At 35.6% G+C, this 20,302-nt stretch overlaps 1 protein-coding gene across 2 annotated transcripts; it reads left to right on the plus strand.

Moving 5' to 3' along the window:
- Nucleotides 1-3,782: 3,782 nt before the first annotated feature.
- On the plus strand, nt 3,783-19,908 carry Mob2 (MOB kinase activator 2). 2 transcript variants are annotated; one of them, XM_072891325.1, is made up of 5 exons: nt 3,783-4,129; nt 17,888-18,142; nt 18,644-18,768; nt 19,038-19,265; nt 19,769-19,908. In XM_072891325.1, the coding sequence occupies exons 1-5, from the start codon at nt 3,978-3,980 to the stop codon at nt 19,846-19,848; spliced, it is 840 nt and encodes a 279-aa protein (XP_072747426.1). In that variant the 5' UTR covers nt 3,783-3,977; the 3' UTR covers nt 19,849-19,908. The 2 variants fall into 2 exon arrangements, with proteins under 2 accessions (XP_072747426.1, XP_072747425.1); XM_072891324.1 differs by lacking the exon at nt 3,783-4,129 and adding an exon at nt 15,015-16,126.
- Nucleotides 19,909-20,302: the final 394 nt, after the last annotated feature.

Below are 20,302 nucleotides of genomic sequence, written 5' to 3' on the forward strand. Positions count from 1 at the left end.
TAGAAAATTTTATTTTAAAGAAACTTGGGCATTTATTGATAATATTTTTCGTATTTTATTCTATTTCTTAAAGTATCATCAAGCTTGTTAACAAGAATTTTAAAATAACTCTCATTTAAATTATTAATAAATGAACAAGAACGCTTTTTATTTAAACGCACAGCCAACTACTTTTATTTTATGATAACAGCCACTTTATCGTCGGCTTTTATGATGGCGGTAGTGCTCTGCCAATCGGTGCTCACGAGTATCCTGCCAGTTTTTCCGGGCAAACATATAGTTATCGCGTTTATCATAAGATACCATCGCAACACTCCGTTGCCGTGATATCGAAACTTTTATTGTGCGAAAGAATCACGGTAAAGTTTGACGTGAACCAGTTTATATCGTTAATCGACGCGACACGATATAAGAATTACATTATTACGTTTGAAGTGCGATTCTTCTTTAAAAATTCATTTAATTTTAAGATGACTTTTTCTTGGTAATTTTTTTTTATTTGAGACATTAAGATGTTTAATCAGAATGAGAGTTGACAAGTTACAAAGAAGAAGACATTTAATTAAAGTCTTACTGGACTTACTTACTTCCAATTGATTTTCAATTGGTCAGAGAACACATCTCTGTAAAGTTTAACGACTCATTTTAAAATCACGTTAAAATATTAGAATGTATGACGTTTTATTATTCAAAGATAAACTTAAAATTTAAATCGCTTAATTTGAACAGAAAAATTTGCTTCTTATACTTTTCTAATAAATTAGAGAATCTACCAAGAAAAAGTCATCTTAAAAGTCTAGTTTTGCGTTTATTAATTTTGTTGCATTTGCCCTTGATTTATTTGTTTGAAAAATATAATTTATTGATGGAGAAAAGAAGAATGTTAGAAAAAGATGATAAATTACTGAATAACATAATATCATAATTAAACTTCTTTCATAATTATCACATATGTGGCACACATATAGAAGATATACGTTATCGATTAAGGGTTAGATTGTTAGTTTTTGTAAGACACACTTGTTCACGCCTTGACTATCCCTAAAGACCTACGAAGGATATGTCGCGGTCTGTAAACGTCCAGGTCGACATCGCATTTACTTGACATTCATCCGCACCCTTGTTATCTCCGTGCTCATTTTTCACGATAATGTCATCTGACATCTTCCGTTGGTAGAGGCATATTTGTGAATGGAGAAATGAGGGATTCACGGACGAGCGAGCAAAAATAATCAGCCTCGCGATATACTCTCGCTCTGTTGGATAACAACTCTGGTTGCTCATTATCAGTAATCGATACTATCAAAACGTAACAAAAATCGATACTAGTATTCTATCGTCTGTATAACACTTGCGTGAAATTTAGCGCGATTAAATTATTCGTTTTTTATTTTTATATAGTCACAACTTTTTGGTATAGACTTTAGATACAAATACGAAAAAGATGAAATATTATTAGAAACTGTTAGTAAATATGCTAAATATATCGTTTAATATTATCTTTTTTTTTTAATGTAATTTAAAAATATTTCCCGATATTGCGAATCGATCTCAGTATCGAAATAATAATTTATATATTTATAATTTATTGAATTTGTTGAAAGTGGTACGCGTGGCGTAAGGTTTTTCAATTCATCTCTTGCTCTAATAATAGTCTCCTCGTAACGTTTGCTCGCAATTGGTGACGATATATCGGCTAGTTCGAGCTGTATAATACTTCGATATCTATTCACTATCGACGTAATTAGCGTCGATATTTCTCTCTCAGCTGGCGGACGTTGGTGACAACTGTCTTTATTCTTGGCAATATTCCGCCACCGATCGCCGTTTTTCCGACGTTTCACCATTCAGACCGCGAGCGCCCACGTCGACGTTCTGTAATTTGTCTGGCAATATTTTTTATCGATAACCTATACATCCGATCGAATACATACACATGTAACATTGCATGTTATTTATTTCCTGTCACAAACGCGAATAATTTTTACTAATATATATATGTATATAAGGAAGTAAAAATATTGTTTTAGAATTTGTATTATTTTTCCTTTTTTCCATTTCTAAATTCAAAGTTCCTATCATTGATAATTAAAAACGAGATATCCGATAGTTACCATAAGCCTATCATGTGTCGAGAGATCGATTAAGGACAATTTTGAAAGACTTAAACGTAATAAAATGTTGCACGCACGAAATGGCCTTAACCTTTTGCATATACGACGCGGACTTTCCGTGAACTTGTATCGCACAGTTGTATTTATACTCACAGATGGAATACATTAAGTCCCTTGTCGTACATACGTAAGTATATCTATCGGTTCCAAGTTCGTCCGGATGCATCAAGATTAGCATACGTAATGTCGCGAAATTAATAGAAACGTTATATCCTACCTTTAGTTATCCATTTGCAAAATAAATGTTGCTTTCTCTTTCTCATACCATCTGTAAGTGAAAAGAAGCTTGACAGGTTGTTTATCTAAAATTATATAATACACAGGAGATTATTCCTGCAATTTTTCTGAAACATCCGAAACGCTTTTTTACCTGTTCAATATTTATTTCTATAGCAGACGTATTGACACGAAGCCAATAAACGAAGAAGCAGTCCAGTAACAACTCGTCGACGATTAAAATTGTATGTAGTTTATTGATTAGTCCTTCGAGACAACAGAAATTGGGTCAAAAGTAACACGTTGTTAAAATTTTCAGACATGTCATATAACACTAGCTGTGTTTCGGCAACCTTTGGATAGTAAAGCAAATAATAATGTAAATAGAATCTTAGATTTTTTAAATTACATTTTTGTAGAAAATGATCTTATCTTATCTTTTACTATATATTGTATTAACCTTATTATTCTTTACTATATAATTTTAAAGAAATGATTTTTTAAGCGCAAATTTACTTTTACCACATAGCTGAAAAAAGGTTAAATATATAAGTTATATTTTTTTAAACCATTTCGAAGAAACAATTTAATTTTTTGAAACAATATACACTATTATATAAATATAAACTTTTTATACTATTTTTTTTTTAAACATTTTTTATAAAAAAAATATATATATATATATGTCTGATAAAAAAGATATAAATATTGTTCGTATGTAAAATTTATTTTTCACGAAAATCTTACAAACGATAAAATTGCGTCCAGAAAATTAGGATATTCTATACACGAATTTTTTATTCGTAAGATAATAGCTTTTCTATCATCTAATTTATTGCGTGTACTTCCGCTGCTGTTGCTTCTCGAATTCTCTCCCGACAGATAGTAAAGAATTCAGCCGAGAATCGCCATTGGTCGAGTGATTTCGCGTTGCATTACATGTTAACAGACATACAACTTGTTTGGTTTCGATTCCGTCAATTGTTAATTGCATTATGACGAGTTTGCTCAAGGAAAACGGAGAACTGCCAAGTAACAAGAACGGTGAAGAGAGAGAAGTGAAAAAGGATGATAGTATATATACAAAATATTTAGCGACGTCACTCTAAAGAAGCCCCTGAGTACTTTCTCTCTCTCTCTCTCTCTCTCTCTCTCTCTCTCTCTTTTTCTCGATCTCTTTTTTCTCAGGCCGTCTTTCTCTCTCTCTTTCTCTCCCGCCAATCTCCGCGTCACCGGCTTCCTCTTAAACATCACAGTGGAATTTTCCTGGTACCCCTCATCCCGGCGATATATCAGCGTCTTCCCCTCTCTCTTCCGCTTTCTCTCTATCTGCCACGGCGGCGGTGGAGAGGTCGACCGCGACGTGGACGATCGCGCGGTGGTGGTACCTGGCGAACGGCGGCTTGCTTGCCTGCCTGCCCGCTGCCTGGAGAACGGCAATGTCAGTCTGTGCTCCGTTACTGGCCTAACGGCCGGCCAAGTGGTTCCGACCAACCGGAGCAAAGTATACATATCTTTCCCTCTCTCTCGCTCTTTTTCTCTTTTCATCTTCCGTTTCCCTCTCCTTTCCGTTCTCTTCCTTGTTTTATGCCCCCGGCACACCTACCCATCACGTTCCCCTGGTATCACCGTGCTCTCGTCCCGATGTTCGGCCTGGGTAACAGGAAGGTCCTTAAGTACTCCGCCATCGAGACGTCGCTCTCCATCGACGTTGAGGATACGGTCACGTGTTTCTGCAGGTCAGTTTCCGGTTTGTCTCGCTTCGACGTGAAAACACTACCTGCAGCTTCCTTGTATCTTGTATATACCGACCCCGGTATGCTGGTGATTGGTGATGTTAAATGGCTGTACCGTTCTCTTTCTTGTGGATCTAGCGAGAGATGCCAAATGCAAGGACAATTTCGTTTACCGAAAGTGCTCACACGATGATATACATATATATACAGAGAAATTGGCCGCTAGGTGATATGGGAATTTATGATTTCCGTAGTTAATGCAAATTAATTTTATTACATATTTCACTTTAACTAAATCATTCAGTCATTGCGTATAAAATGTCAGTTTTATGTCAACAATTTTTGAATATTTCTAGAGAAATAAGAAACGACAAAATTTTGAATAGCATATTTTTCACGTGAAGATTACTGTTTTTAGAAACTTCAGAAGATTATTGAAATGTTTTTAAACTAGATATTTGAAAATATCCTTTTTTTTAAATATATATTTCATCTTATACATGTTGTAATTTGTAATTTGTAAATTATTATATGATTCGCATTTTTGTGAAACACTGTATTTTATGAAAGAATTTTGAAACACATTTTCTCGTGCTATTGTCTTTCAATAAGAATCTTAATCAGTCGACGTTATCTTAGCTCGAAGGAAAGATATACGCCGCTATCGCTGATATACAGACTTTTGTTAACAATTTGACGACGTCAAATGTGACAAACAGAGGAACTAATTGCAATTCATCTTTTAGTAATTCGTCTATTGACTTACGTCATCGTGAAACAATAATAGCACAAGCAACTGCTTAAGTAATACCAATGCCTTTTTTCTTCTTTAATTGTTACGAAACGTGTTCATGTCGAAGGACACCATTTGAACCGATATTTATAATATATCACCTGTATATACGCGATAACTGGAAATGCATTCTGATCATATTATTGTTATAAGGCATATAAAATTGGGATATAAAACGAAAAATAAATTGTATATCTCATTTTCCACCGTCTTGTTCTCACATCTGTTTGTGAAAGATGTTATGTAAAAAAATGCAAATTTGATACGAAAAGGCTACTCGAAAAGCTGATCTGAAAACACGAAGAAAATCGTTTTGTCATGCGACGAAGTTATTTTTCCGAAAGCTTATAAAGTAACTTACATCTCTCGACAAGATCTAAGATATCTGCCAGGAAGAGGTACGCGAGTATCGATATGCTAGGATTCGAATAAAGTGCAATGGTTGTTCTCACAATTTTACGAAATAAACCTCGCGAGAAAATATACGCGATAAAATATATAAACAGTTTCTATATACGAGACTGTGCAAAAGTATATACGGTTACAATAAATTGTCTTATCAGATAACTGCTCACAAGAGTTTCAATTTACACAGCTTGCTTCTCTCGTAATAAACAGCGAGATATAGTATTTAATTCGCAATATTATTTTTGCTGAATAATTGTTAGTTAGCTAATATTTTGTGACTTATTGCGATTTTAGAAATCGTCTGTATCAAATTCACGTTATTATCACATAATGAGTCAATCAAAAAATAAAGAGCTTATTTTATAATCAATCTTGTTATTACTTGAACAAATTTATATGCGATATATACATAAATATTATACATTATCTATTTTCCTTTAAGAAAAAAAATCTGTATTTTATTTAATTTCGAAATAAAACTATATTAAAACGTAACAAAATCTTGAAACGCGCAGAATAAAATACAGAATATTTCTACAAAAATAGATGAAATATTCTTACATTTCTAAGTGAAGAGAATTTCACACTTGTGCACCTAGAGTAGAATCTCGCAGCTGCCGTATCGCGGCTTACTTGCGTATCCGTGTGACGTAATTACGTTGCGAACATGTGTTACGCGCGACGTGTGTAGCACGTGCCTACGGTTGTCGTGCGCTCGACGTGGTTAAGAGGCCGGTCGTCTCTGCGGCTTTCGAAACTCATCAAGGATACTCGTATAACATACTGGTTTTTCATTGCACCGTACATGTCTTCAAAATACTCGATTTTTTGAACGTGATACGTATATGATTTTATCAGTGACGCGTTTTTATTCGTTTGTCCGACGTTCTTTCCTGTGCGTAAAACATAGGATCAAAATTAAGTTTAAAATGTCCTATTTTCTCCTTATTTTAGTTTCAAAGAAAGAGTCATAAACTGTACTTAAAAATTTAACCGAACGTTAACTTTCCGTGACTTTTCTGCATTTAATTATCAATTTTTTTTTTTTTTTTTATGTCAATTGTGTTCTTATGTCTACATAGAATATTTTATTTTACGAATAATTTTTACTCAATATTTCTTTCATCAAGTTATCGAGCGTTTAATTAGCGCAGGGTATATAATATTTAAGTTTCAAGATGGTTTAAAATTGAAAAGCTTTGGCAAATTAAGATTCAAACGCATGAATAGCTAAATAGAACCTCATTTTCGCCCCTCTTCATAGACGTAAATGCATATATAGTATATGTATCTACGTATTCTCCTGAACTTTGACGGCGCGATGCAGTATACGATTAAGGTTAAGTCAATATTTGCATTTGGCGAGGCGCTATTGAATGGGCAAGCTTCACACCTCGGTGCTTAGAGATCGAAGTTGGAATTGAGATGACGATGACATGACCTCGATTTTTAATGATTCGTCCGATTGAAGAAGATATCGAATCGAGCGCTTCTATATTCCGCAAATGTTAGATTGTAAGCTGCAAATATAACAGTTGCGAAAAGAAAATAATGTACAAATGAAAAGAAATGTGTCGCGAGGAAAAAAATCAAATATTATGTATTTCTGTATTCAATTAAAATCCATTTACATCTTTTATTTTAACAGATACTGTATATGAATATGTAAATATAAAAAGCGCGAGGAATAATTTATTACGATCTACATATGACATAATATGTAATTAAAGTATGTAATAGCGCGACGTTTGCTCTTCCGCAACGCGCGAGATCGTTGACGGTTCATTTGATTTTAAATATAAGTGAAATGAAGCATTTACGAATTTTGATGAGAGCTCGTTTCGCTTGCGAATGCCTTGTCGGTATTTGTCGCGTGGCAAGTACGCCGAGTTGAATCATGCGTTTTCATTAGGCTAATTAACATAGCGACAATGACATTGCCACAATGTCACGATACAAAAAAAAAAAAAATCCATCGACTGTTCTCTTTATCGTGACTTTCCTTTATTACCTTTTTTTTCAACGTCACGTTGTTTGGCCGACACTTACTTTGATATTACGTTGTCAATCAGTAGATTGCTAAAGGCGATCGCTATTTGCGGATACACGTTGCCAATTTCATCGTTCGCTCATTGAAAGATTCATTCTCCGCCGTCCGGAGAAGGACGGAACTTTTCTCGATTTATCCTGCATGTGATACGAATATTTAATACGAAGAAGGACGGCAGTTCCGTGAAGGACATGAAACGCGAGCCGATTAATGGACTTCCGGCGAGTGGAGATGTCAGGCGCGACGAGACGCGACGAAAGGGCCGCAGAAACCGCACAGACGAAACCGCAAACTGTCGCGCTGCCCACAATCGTCTGGACGTACCGCGAAACGGGAAAACCTTCCTTTAAGCGGAAGTGTTTACACGCAAATCGCTCGTGTGAGAAGAAAGCAATGCGCAGTCTGCGGAATTCACTCTTTCTGACGAGATAAAAATAATCTTATATGAGAGATTATTACCTTCTCGTTCCCTCTCTCCATTTTAATTTAGAATATTCATTTTAATTAGAAAACTTAATTAAGTAAAATGATATATTTTTTTTGCATTATATTCTTACATGTTTTATAGTGAATATGATTTTTGCTCGTTGCTGCCATTCGCAACGTTTACAAAGACAGAAATACGTAAATCGCAGGAGAGAAAGAGAGGGAGGGAAAGAGATATCGTGGCGAATCACCCTTGGTGGATAGTGGCGTATGATGGGGAAGTAAACAAACGCTGGAGAAAATGTTTATCAGGGGTAGCGCCGCGACGTCACGCGGAGGCGCCTTCGAGGCGCCGTTCGGTCCGTTCATCGATTCGCATCCTGTGAGGATGTAATCCCAACGAAAGAGAGAATCAGCCGCTCCGATGGCGCCTGGCGCCAACCGTCCCCTCCCTCCCCTCGATGCCAGCTATTCAACCTTCGAGCTACCCTCTATCTCTCTCGTCGATCCTTCTGATAATTATTTCGCCAGGATCGCGATCTCGTCTTGTTGCCTAGGTTTAAGTTAAACTACTCGTACAGGATCGGATTTCAAGGCTCCCCTTAGCTTTAATTGTTATTTCTCTGGCTCTCGGTCATTAAGGACGTAATGTTGAGACCACAGCATGTAATTTCAAAGCCTTGCCGTGCTTTCCGTCGTAATTCCTGACGTAAACAATATCTTTCTGATAATCTTTCGGTAATTATCGTTAGAGCAGCCTGTCTCGAGTACAATAATGTTTTAATGACTGGAATCGAGACAACGAGATAAATTGTGTTGTTCATTTTATGGATGATTCTCTTATCTCTGGATTGATTAGTTTTACGATCGTAAACGGGAAAATTTTTCTGTGTATAACAGAAAAGTCGTTAAATTTTTCATTATGTTGGTTCTTGATTGAACGTATGTTCAGTATAAAATAAGCTACTTGTAGTAGCGTTTTTCTTTTTATCTTATCGTTGAGAAATATTACCGCGATACTTGAAAGTTTATCGAGTGTGGCTCTAGAATTTTCTGATTCATTGAATCGCTCTCACAATCAATTGTATATCTACTGAAGATCCATTGTTTAAAGCGAACAGCAATCGTAAAAATTACAGCGAGAGTGAATCGTATCATAATTTTCGTTCTTGCTGCACACGGCGATGACATAACGAATTATTTTTTTTGCTATTTCGAGATACGCTACATCATCGACTATTAATCTGCAAACATATAATCATTTAGAACTGAAATAGACATGTCGCAACAGTATATCATATTCTGAAACACTTATTTAAATGTGTGGTAAAAAAAACTATTATTTCTTAAAGTACAATACATGATTATTGCGATATTTCCATGTTTTCTTTGAGCTCTTAAAGATTATATATTCTAAATTTAACGGAATATTCAAACAAAAAAAAATACTCTTCATAGAAATGGAATTCGTTGTTGCAAAAGTGTAAAAGCAAGAGCGTATTCTGCATTCCATTTGAATAATCTTTGATAAAGCGAAACTTTTGCTAAAGTTTGCTTTATATAATATATATGAAATTTATACATTTTATTATATATTAGTTCTATATAATAATAAAATATTAATTTATAATTTTAATTTTTGTACTAACTTATCGAATAATTCATATATGCAAAATGTCTTAAAACTGAACATTTTCACTACCAGATTCTCTCTTTCACAGATTTGATTTATGTATAATATATAATATTGTATGATTATTTTTAAAGCGAGGCTTTATACATATATAGAATAATAGTTTTGATTATAATATATTTATATAAATTACACAACATTGATAAAAAATCTATGAAAAAGTTTAGTCAAGACAAAGTTTTTTATACGATATACTTATATAAAGAATGAGAGTCTCGATTATAAATACTTACATAAGTTACACAACATTGGTCACGACAAGAATCTATAAAAAAAAAGTTTAGTCAAGACTATTCTCTCTCTCTCTCTCTCTCTCTACTTGCTTCTAAAAGATTTAACGGATAATACTTGGAAATCATAATTCGAGAAAAGTCGAGCGACAAAACTTGGGTATACAGATCAAAGTGATCCGAGGGGAAAAATCGCATAGAAAGAGAGAAAGAGAACGCGTGACGCGCACGCGGAGCGGGAGCGGGAGCGGAATATTGATTGTCGCAGAGTCGGAGCGTCGCTTCTCCCCGCCTCGCCGCCGCTCCACGCTCCACACGCGGCGGTGCCGTTCGTCCGACAGTCAGCTGACTCGAATTACCCGACTCACAGCTGATTTGACGCACGCCACCTCGCCGTGGTGGCGCAACCGCCGTCGCATTGCCGCCTTGCCATCCTTCTTCTCTTTCTTCCGTTTTCTCCATTATTCTTCGCCTTGGACTCGTCTTATCTTCGTTCCTCTCCGTTTCTCCTACGCGTCCTTAGTTGCCCTCTTAAAATGCGATAGATGCATAAAGAGACCTCGCGAGACTTGGTTTGGTATAGAAAAGATATAAAGTACAGTAATAAATGCGTCAACGAAACGAATCAGTATTTTATCGTTTTTCTCGATAAATTGACAGGTGCGATTCTATTCTCTCGAATATTTCGACCGACGGGGCTAAAGAAAACAATCCTATTTGATGTCTCCTCTCGAATGTCTCGTTTTCTTCGAAGAGAAAAAAGTAAATGGGGAGGGGAGCAAAGGTGTTGCCTTTGTGCCACTCCGATCGTTACTCCGGAAACAAGGCGTGTCCAAAATAATTCGTTTTTTGCGATTGAAAATTGGAATTGATATCCATTCGACAAAGCTTTTTTTGGTATATATACAAGTTGCTTAGATATTTCTGGTTTCTATAATAATCGATTGATTATTGTTCACTATAAATAACTCGTTCATTGACGAAGATGGATTTCCACTCGGGCTTATGTAATATTGCAGGGATTATAATTTACTTTAAATACGCGGGTTTAAAATAAATACCAGATTATATATTTAAAGTAAATTTTATAATACGCTTAAAAGAGATTGACAGATTCAATTATAAATGTCTTAAGCATATTAGATAGATAGAGATAGATTACGTGAAAATCTCAGGATATATCAGCTTTTAAGTGTTTATGCAGTATTCATTGTTTAATAGTATTTTCTACACTTCCCTCCCCCTCCCCCTCTCCCACACACACACACACACACACACATTAAGTTTTCATTCAATAAAAATTTTTTAACTGCGAGTTTATAAATGTATTAAATGCAATGCGTATAACTGCTTTAAATTATTGATATTTCTAAATATATAATTATTCTAAATTTGACAAAGGCATTATTTTATTTTTACGCTTCGTGTTGAACATTCCATGATGTAAATATAATTTATAGTTCTTTCTCATAAAACGTTAAAATTTACGTCGCGACGAGACCAATTCTGAGATCATGCTAATTCCTGTCACGTCCGAATTAAAGAAGATTAGATTCGACGGAGATCAACGCGCCCATATCTCGTGGTCACATTAATACTACACAACATCACGTCGCAAAAAGTGTCGAATAAATGTCTCACCAAGTATAAACGTGCATGCGCATTTCAGTCCTGCGCATATAGTCGAATAATTAAACGAGATGTTCTGGAAAAGGCATATATGCAACCACTAAATGAAACAAAAGAGCATCGATAGATATATTAATTAATTTTATTTCTAATATACATAAATTAATTAATTAGCAGGTTTAATAATTAATATTTAGTTTTAAATGTATTTGTTATATCAGTATTAAATAAAGATTGATTAAGAACAGTTATTTCAAAAAGACACTTTATTATTTTTAAATAATCATATTAAAAGACTCTAAAAGTTTTTTGTATTAATTTTATTCTATAATTAATATATATATATATGATTTTTTTCAAATGAATAAATATTTTTTATCATTCTTTATTTTTCATATGTTGTTTTTTTCTCTTGAAATAGTAAAAATACTGGAGAATATCACTTTTCCAATTAGTACACGCAAAGTATATGATATCCGTATAACATCGCCTTTAATTCGCATTATATTTCGGTGCATTTCATCCCCGGTGGCGACTCGGTGATTCGTCAGGCCGCGATCTCGGCAGTCGCATTCATGCGCTCGACGGCGGCGCGTCGAATAGCACGAGGGTGTCTGATGATCCGGTCTTTTATGGAAGAAGGGCAGGGAGTCGTCGGACGAACTCGCGTTCACGAAATGCGCGAGAAACGTAGACAACGCCTCATCCGGATCGGACGTCACAATCGGTCACTTCGGTATATTCGAGCGGCGTGTTCATTAGAAATTTTACGACGACTCTAGTCTCTTTAGATGATTTTATCATCACCTATCCTCCCATCTGTTTTCGTTCGTTTTTTCGCGCTCGTGAGTGACGCGAACCCATTAAATGTGAAAGAACGAGTTCCTCTCTGCTCGTTGTCCTATTATCCGTTGTACACGATAATGTGATAGGCAGTGATAACGATTTACGGGGCGCGATGCGACGTGATTCGATTAGGAGAAATACCGCAGCGTGATGCGGCAAGGAAAGAGCAGAATAAAGAGGATCGTTTTGTGTGATCCCGTGGAGGATACTGCGGGCGCAATGATCTCGCGAAAGAAAATGCGTACTTTTTTTAAAAAGTATTAACTACACATTAATTTATGAGCAAAATATCAACGAGGTTTCTGATGATAAAATTTACCTGCTTTCGATTAATTAATTAATTAATTAAAATCGACAAACTTATATTTTCCAAAATCGTTTTACATCTATATATTATGTATAATATATTTAAAAAACACATACACACTTTACGAAATTTTGTGAAAGCTATACATAATGTTTATATTAAAGAAAAAGATATACTGCAAGTTTTGTAATACATATATTTTTAAGCTTATTAAAATTAGTAGAAGAAAATTATCTGTTTCCATATCAGAAAAGCATTTTGTATAACAAGCTTCTTGAAAAAATGAAAATTATTATTTCTATGTAATTCCATTTATCTGACGATATTTTATGAATGCTTCTTATCAAAAAATGAGAAATAAAATTTGATTAGGATATTACTACCTACGGAGAATGAATAAGTCGTAATAGAAAGAAAAAGAAGAGAATTACTGAAGTATTGAATGTTGTAGATTAGATTAATATTATATAAATAGCAAATGAATAAGGGTAGGAAATAAAAGACAATAATTATTAAACAATGCAAACCGAAGGTTGAATAGGTTTAATGCGCAAATATTTTTTGCTTGAAATCTCTAGTGAATTTTTGAACAAGATTTTCGGGTACGGGTTTGCGTGTCTAAGGAACGAGAAAAGAGGGTACTCCCTTATTTACTTATCTGGTCCTTCGGGAGATTCCTGCCGAACGGTCGCTTATGACGAATTCTTTCTGTCAGAATCAAGGACGCAGTAGCAGAATTTAGTTCTCTGCAGGTACTGTGAGATTTTTTAGAGACCACAAAATAAAGAAGAATTTCTGAAACAGATTGCCAAATTTGGCAGCATATTTCTCTTTGAAGTTACGTATATATAAGGTATATAAATCAAATACATGTAAATATGTATAAATAAAATTTAAATATACATAAATATTACCGGATATAAAATTGGAGATGAATTGTAAATTTTGAGTCGGAAAAAAATCGCGATTTATTAAAGTCTCTTTGGGTGATGAACCTGAAATACTGCTTTCTCTTGCGACGTTAGTATTATGCTTCTGAATTGCACGATTAAGTACAATTTAAATTTTAGACGTGACCTTGTCCGGGTCACGATCAAGGACGCATATGTCATGGTTTCGTGCAGTCGAAATTGTTGGAACTACTTGGCTCGAATTTTTCGTTCACTTCACGATGTACCGACATTTGAATTTACGCTCGACCGACTAACCGGGTTGATAGCTTACATAACACATGCTATGTTATCATCACAATTCTCGTTGATATCCATTCTGCAATTACAATATTTCTTATTATAAATTTTACATATTTCTTATCGTAATAAGTTGTTTAATTTAATTAATTTAATTTAGTGAATTATTATAAGATCACATGGTAATGTATATTTGAGGGTTTTATGATTTTTATATTATATTCTTTATTTTTATTTTTTTTAAGTATTTCTTAAAAAGATTTCTTTTTTAAGAATTAAATTGAGAAAAAAAGACGAAATGGACACGTGGTTTTAATTTCAGAGAAACATGTAAATTTCTTTCTCGACTTCTGTCGTGTACGTGTAAGGGTTTCGTCCGGCGACATAGTTTGTGTTTTACCTTTGCACCGGTAATCGGTACCAGGAAACTACGTTCGCGGAAACAACTTTGTAAACTTTCGTGCCAATAAAACGAGCGCTCTCGAGGAAAACGAAAAGTCAAGGTATATAACCAAGCGCCTGTTAAATGCGCCAGTTTACATTTTTAATTTTACACTGTTACTTTATTTATATATATAAAATTATTTTCCATCTTAATCAATTATTTTTCATTATATATTAATCATTTTGTACACTCTAAATTTCGTCGATAATTCTCTCCGCTGATAATCACCGATATTTATCAATTGTCAACACAAACAAAAAAAAAAAGCGCGTTTTTATCACACGATATAATCGCGAATTTTGCAGAATACGAATATAATTCCACGTATGCGAGTTGAATTAAGGTACTCGTTTCTATATATGCATTCTATATATTTGTCACGAAACGGTCATTAATTGCATTTTGATCGAGATTGCTAATCTTTTGGTTGTCGACTATTTTTTTTTCTTTATGGCGTCATGGATGCACGTGTGCCCGATAACCCAGTTTCTGAAAGACAGCGAAGCGACAAACTCACGGTATTAGTTGGAGAAATGAGAAACCTGGCACCGCGCCAGCGACGCATGTTGCCTAAATTTTTCTAGCCAATGTGAGAATGAAAGAGAGAGAGAGAGAGAGAGAGAGAGAAAGAGAGAGAGAAAATGTGCAATTTATCGATATTTCAAAATTTAGATTCCCCGAGAGTATACGCGATGAATAGTAACTTTATATATGTACGGATTATATATTTACTGCATCAACTCAAATAAAAGTTTGAAATGATGAGTAACAGCTCTGTGACCTTTTAAAATATCATAACAAAGGTCCATTGTTAAATTTATTATAATTTATGTAATATAGAACGCGAACGTATGCTTGAATTTTGCTCCAGATCGACGAAGACCGATCTTTCGCGCTCGTTCTTGTAAACGAGATCGATTGTCTTCCAAGGAGTGTCTTCCACACCTTCTGTCGTCTTCCCGCGAGCTATTTCTTCTAGAATCGATTAGACTGAACGTCATCATCATTGTACTATACGTGAGTTCTTAGACTTGGACGACGTAAACCTGACACAAACGTAAGCTCAATAAGTTCAGTTAAGCTGCTTTTAAGTCGAAGGAATCAGAGGAAGTCATCCCTGGGAATCATATGAACACTCGAAAGTATCTTGAAATTATTAGAAAAGTCAGGATCTTAGAAAGAAATAAAAAGAAAATAGGAAAATTTGTACGGAATAAACCCATTTTGAAAGGCACGAATATTAAGTGAATCTTTTCAGAAGAGAAGAAAAAAGCGCGAAATATATATAAAAGAAATATTGTACTGTTAGAAAAATACAAATCTGTCAAAGGATGTAAAATCGTTCAGTTGAAGTGAATAAATATTGCAAGCGGCAATCGTTTCTAAATCATTAAACGAACACATCCACGCGAATCAAAAGATCAGAAGAGAAGCTTTTTCAATCGCCTTCCATTTCGGAACATCGTTGGAACATTCCGTCCTCGATACCTAGAAATACGAAGAAATAATTTGGAGGTGCTCGAAGATTCTCGTGAGTTCCGCGCGTGAATCCCCTTGGATATCGGCCGCTCTCCAGAGGATCCGGGACAAGGGAAGGTCCCGGCACGTGGTGGCTAAAGTTCGATGACAATCGAACAAGATTTGGTGCCTACCCAGCGTGCGTGAGCGGATCCTCGGGCACGAGGGCGGCGCGCCGAGGAGGTCGTCCTCGACCACGACGATCACGACGACGACGACGATGTTGCGCTCGCCGGCGCGCGGCGCCGTCACCGTCCTGCGGGAGCCCTCCTCCGCCTCCGCCGCGGTAGCGGCCGCGGCGGCCGCGGTCGCATCCTCGGCCACCACCGTCTCGGCGCCGTCGACACCGGTGCACCACGGCGGCGCCGGCACCGGTGCTGGTAGCTCAAGCAGCGCCTCCTCCTCGCGTCTCTCCCTGCTCGACACCTGCCACAGGAAGATCAGGCTCTTCGGCGAGCTAGTCGCGTGAGTTCTTCCGCAAACGATCGCGTAGATATGTACATATGTGTATGTGTGTGTGTGTGTGTGTGTGTGCGTGTGCGTGTGTGTGCGAATATCACAATGTGTGCGAAATTGATATCGGTGTAATTAAATTTCACATTCTGTCACATTCAAAATACAGTCAAAATAAGAAAAAATTGAGTATCCATTATGTAAATTATATCCACGATATATTATATAAGCGCTATAAGTAATATTATTATACGGAAACGTGATACAGGAGATATATGTACCGGCTGACTTACGCCAATTTTTTTTCTTATGCGAAGCTGCAGCTTCTTTCCAGGAGCATGTGCTTTCTAGAGAGCGATTATATATATATAAAGCGCTTTGGACCGTGTAGACGTGGCTGAACATGATGCTGCTATCGTTATTGCATGTAATTGCATTTTTCACTGGCAGGAAGCTGAATGTGCGACGTGGCTGCTGCGTATTGAACCAAGCTCGAAAAACACAGTATACTCGGAACTAATATTATATTTAGTTTTTACTTACAAACGAAGAAATACTGTGTTAGTTACGTATTATTGCGCGATTCACATTAATTGAGATTATCCAGGTTTCTTGATATTAAGTTTCTGAACAAAATGTGTTTATTATCTTCCTATGTTCTTTTTCAATGTAATGTTTTATTTACCTATTTATAAAAAAAAAAAAAATTATGATTGAAATTAAACCTAATTCAATAGAACGGTAACCTCTATATTGTAAATATGTAATTATATATATTATGGTATTACTAATATTACGATAATAGAGTACAACAATCGATTTTCATTGTTATTTCCGGTTTTCCGCCGAGCAACATTATTATTATTATTTCGTATTATTATTAAAGGATTTCTATAATTAAACGATATGAAAAAACGTTCTCTGGCGTTCTGTTTACACAAAAAAGAAATTCCGTTTGTTTTTCGTTAAATTCGTTGAGGTGAGAAGTATAACGCCCATGGCTTCACTGATAGATTAAAGACAAATTGAATAGAGAGTCGGGAAGCGTCGAGGATAATTGTACAAATCCGATAATTCGCTAATCTGATTAATGAATTCGCGTTACTCGATTAAAGACGAAATGCTCTCATTCGATCTATTCCGGTCAATCTGGAAACCGCAAATTAGCGAACCTGTGAATCGACTGTCAATCGCAGTGCATTGTAAAAAAATTGCTCGTTCATTTTTTTTATTGATGATTTTCCGACGATTTGTTTTTGACGATGAAAAACAATCGACAATAACGTTATAAGTTATCATTTTTATAGTATTATTATTTATATTAGTCATTAGCACACATTTTCGTAAATTTTTAATTAATAATTCAATTATTTTCTCTGTAAGTTATTGGTATTCTATAATAAAGCTGATCTTTTCAATTTTGACAAATATCAATTTCTTATTAAATGTCATATATAAGTTATTTCGAAACGTGTTTCCTTTTAATTGCGAATTCTTGGACCATTCTTATAATAAAATTCTATGAAGAATTAATTTTCTTTCTCTCTCTCTCTCTCTCTCTTTCTCTTTCTCTACTATCGATATAATAATTGATCAATTTCGGACAGCGTGCTCATTTATCTCACATGCGAGGCTGTGCTATATTATATCTATATATTTGCGCAATACCTATACGATTTTGCTTGATTGGCTTGAACGTTTTAAAGATCACAATGTGCGAAAAAGCTATGTCGCATGATTCGCTGACCGTGAGAATGTTTTCTCGTTTTGCAGAAAAGCCAGACGAAAGGAGAAAGATGCGGGAGCCACGGAGGATCCTAAACTGTACCTGGAGGAGGCCGCTCTCGAGAGACAGTTACCAGAGTTGGACCTGAGGATGCTCGTGGATTTACCGCCCGGTCTGGATTACAATGAGTGGCTGGCGTCGCACACCCTCGCACTATTCGATCATATTAATCTCGTCTATGGCACGATATCGGAGTTCTGCACCATGACGGGTTGTCCCGATATGACCGGTCCCGGCTTAAGGTAAGCCCTGATTTTTTTCACTTACTTACAGCGTTGAAAAAATTGCATCTCCCATTTATTCGAGTATATTTCAGAGAATTATATTTTTTTACTATGGAATATAAAAACGTACTAAACATTATAAAGTAAACAAAAAGCATTATATTTTTTTACATTCTTTTAATCTAAATTTTATTGTTAATGATGTAGAAATCGAAATAGGATGACAGGAAATTTTAAAAATTTAAAATCTTAAAAATTTAATAATTTATTGAGATTAATTAAAATTTATTTTCAAATTTATATTCCTTTGAAATCAAGCGTTTACGTCACAGTATAAATGCAATCTCTGTTAAATGCACCATGTTATCATCATATTTTTAAACAAAAAATGAATAGCTTTTATCGATAATGAACTTTGATCCAAATTATTTGCCGATCACTCTTTATTATTTGCTTGTGCTGCTAATGTTTTGCATTCCAAATGATCGATCGATTGACACAACTGCTTTATCATTCTAGAACGTATCTATGGTTCGATGAAAAGGGGAAAAAAACGAGAGTGGCAGCACCACAATATATAGACTATGTTATGACATTTACGCAACGCACCGTTAGTGACGAAACTATATTCCCTACAAAGTACGGTGAGTTTATTCAATCTTTACATAAGAATTTAATTTTTCAAGTCTGCTAGAGTATATTTATATAATTAATATAATTACGTAATTAATAAATGTCATAGCTTCATTTTTAATAACATTACTATATCATATAAAGACTTAGCGATTATTAATCAATCGAGAGATATGTAATTTATATTTATTTTATTATATATCGCATTTAGATTATTAAGTAAAAGCTGAGAAGTAACAATCGGTTAATTATTGTTGTTTTTTTTTTTTTTTTTTTTTAGCAAACGAATTTCCAAGTTCGTTTGAGTCGATAGTGCGTAAGATCCTGCGGCTACTGTACCACGTGGTGGCACACATCTACCACTGCCACTTCAGGGAGGTGGCGCTTTTGGGGTTGCACGCTCACCTCAATTGTGTGTTCGCCCACCTCACGCTCCTTAATCAACGCTTCAACCTTATAGATCCCAAGGAGACGGAGATCCTGGGGGACTTAGAGGCCGCCCTCTTGGGTAAGCTTTATATGCTACCGTCACTGCCACACCAATGCGGTATTGATCGATGCTGATTACGCAATGCCCGCGAGAGATCCGAGACCGAATTGCGCGACAAAATATTTCCTTTGATGATTGATAGGATGATGTATGTGTGTCTTGAAAAACACACTTTTCATTATCGTAATTCTTTATTCGAGGACGATCGGTCAAATCGGAGCTTAGAATTAAAAGTTTATTGAAAAAAAAAAAAGATTAAACCTATATCAAAGTGCTTCTGATATTCTCCCAATATTTTTTATCGGCGATTATCGGAAAAACTTATTTGTATCTTTGTAAAGACTAACGGAACAACGAGAAGACTCCCTTGTGGGAATCAGTTTGCGTGATTATTAAGGGACGAATCCAATTACGGTGCATTAAATGTATATTTAGCTTGCTACATTATACGTCTCACCAGAGAGATACATGTTTGATTTTATGCTATTATATCGATTCCTTCCCCGATTGCTTGCTTACAGGTGACTCGACATCCGCGCCTTCGCAGACTTTAGCCATCCAGGAGACTCCGACCTCCACAACCACTACCAGTACCACCTAGATCGCCGCGATGCCTAATGGCATGCGAGCGGAGGTTGCAGTTCCTGAGATTAGGTGACGATAGGCGATTCGTTCGTTCGTTCGGTTTCTTTTTGCCTCCTTTTTGTTCTTTTTATAGACACATGCGAAAAAATAGAGTTTATTGCGATACGATCGGCCGGTGAATGGTAAAAGAGTAAGAGAGAGAGATAGAATGAGAGAGAGAATGAAAGAAAGCGGCGATTCTGTAAAAACAAAGAAAAAAGATACCAGTAGTACCTGTACATAGCAAAGTGTCAACAACTACATGATGTAATTAGGTTCCTCCGTTTGTTGTTTGTGAGATTGTACATAATTTATTAAATGGTAAGATATATATACACGAGAGAGAGAGAGAGAGAAAGAAAAAAAATAAACAAGTGAGAATGAAAGAGCGCGAAAGCGAGAGAGAAAGAGAGAACGCAAGAGAGCGCGAT

Source organism: Anoplolepis gracilipes, chromosome 4 (genome assembly GCF_047496725.1).
Source record: "Anoplolepis gracilipes chromosome 4, ASM4749672v1, whole genome shotgun sequence".
NCBI lineage: Eukaryota > Metazoa > Arthropoda > Insecta > Hymenoptera > Formicidae > Anoplolepis > Anoplolepis gracilipes.

Excerpts from the sequence above, each read along its gene's own strand:
- Mob2 (XM_072891324.1), top strand. The coding sequence starts at position 15,882 with ATGTTGCGCTCGCCGGCGCGCGGCGCCGTCACCGTCCTGCGGGAGCCC. Across the intron at positions 18,769-19,037 it reads TATATTCCCTACAAAGTACG|CAAACGAATTTCCAAGTTCG; the intron begins GTGAGTTTATTC and ends TTTTTTTTTTAG. Across the intron at positions 19,266-19,768 it reads CTTAGAGGCCGCCCTCTTGG|GTGACTCGACATCCGCGCCT; the intron begins GTAAGCTTTATA and ends GCTTGCTTACAG.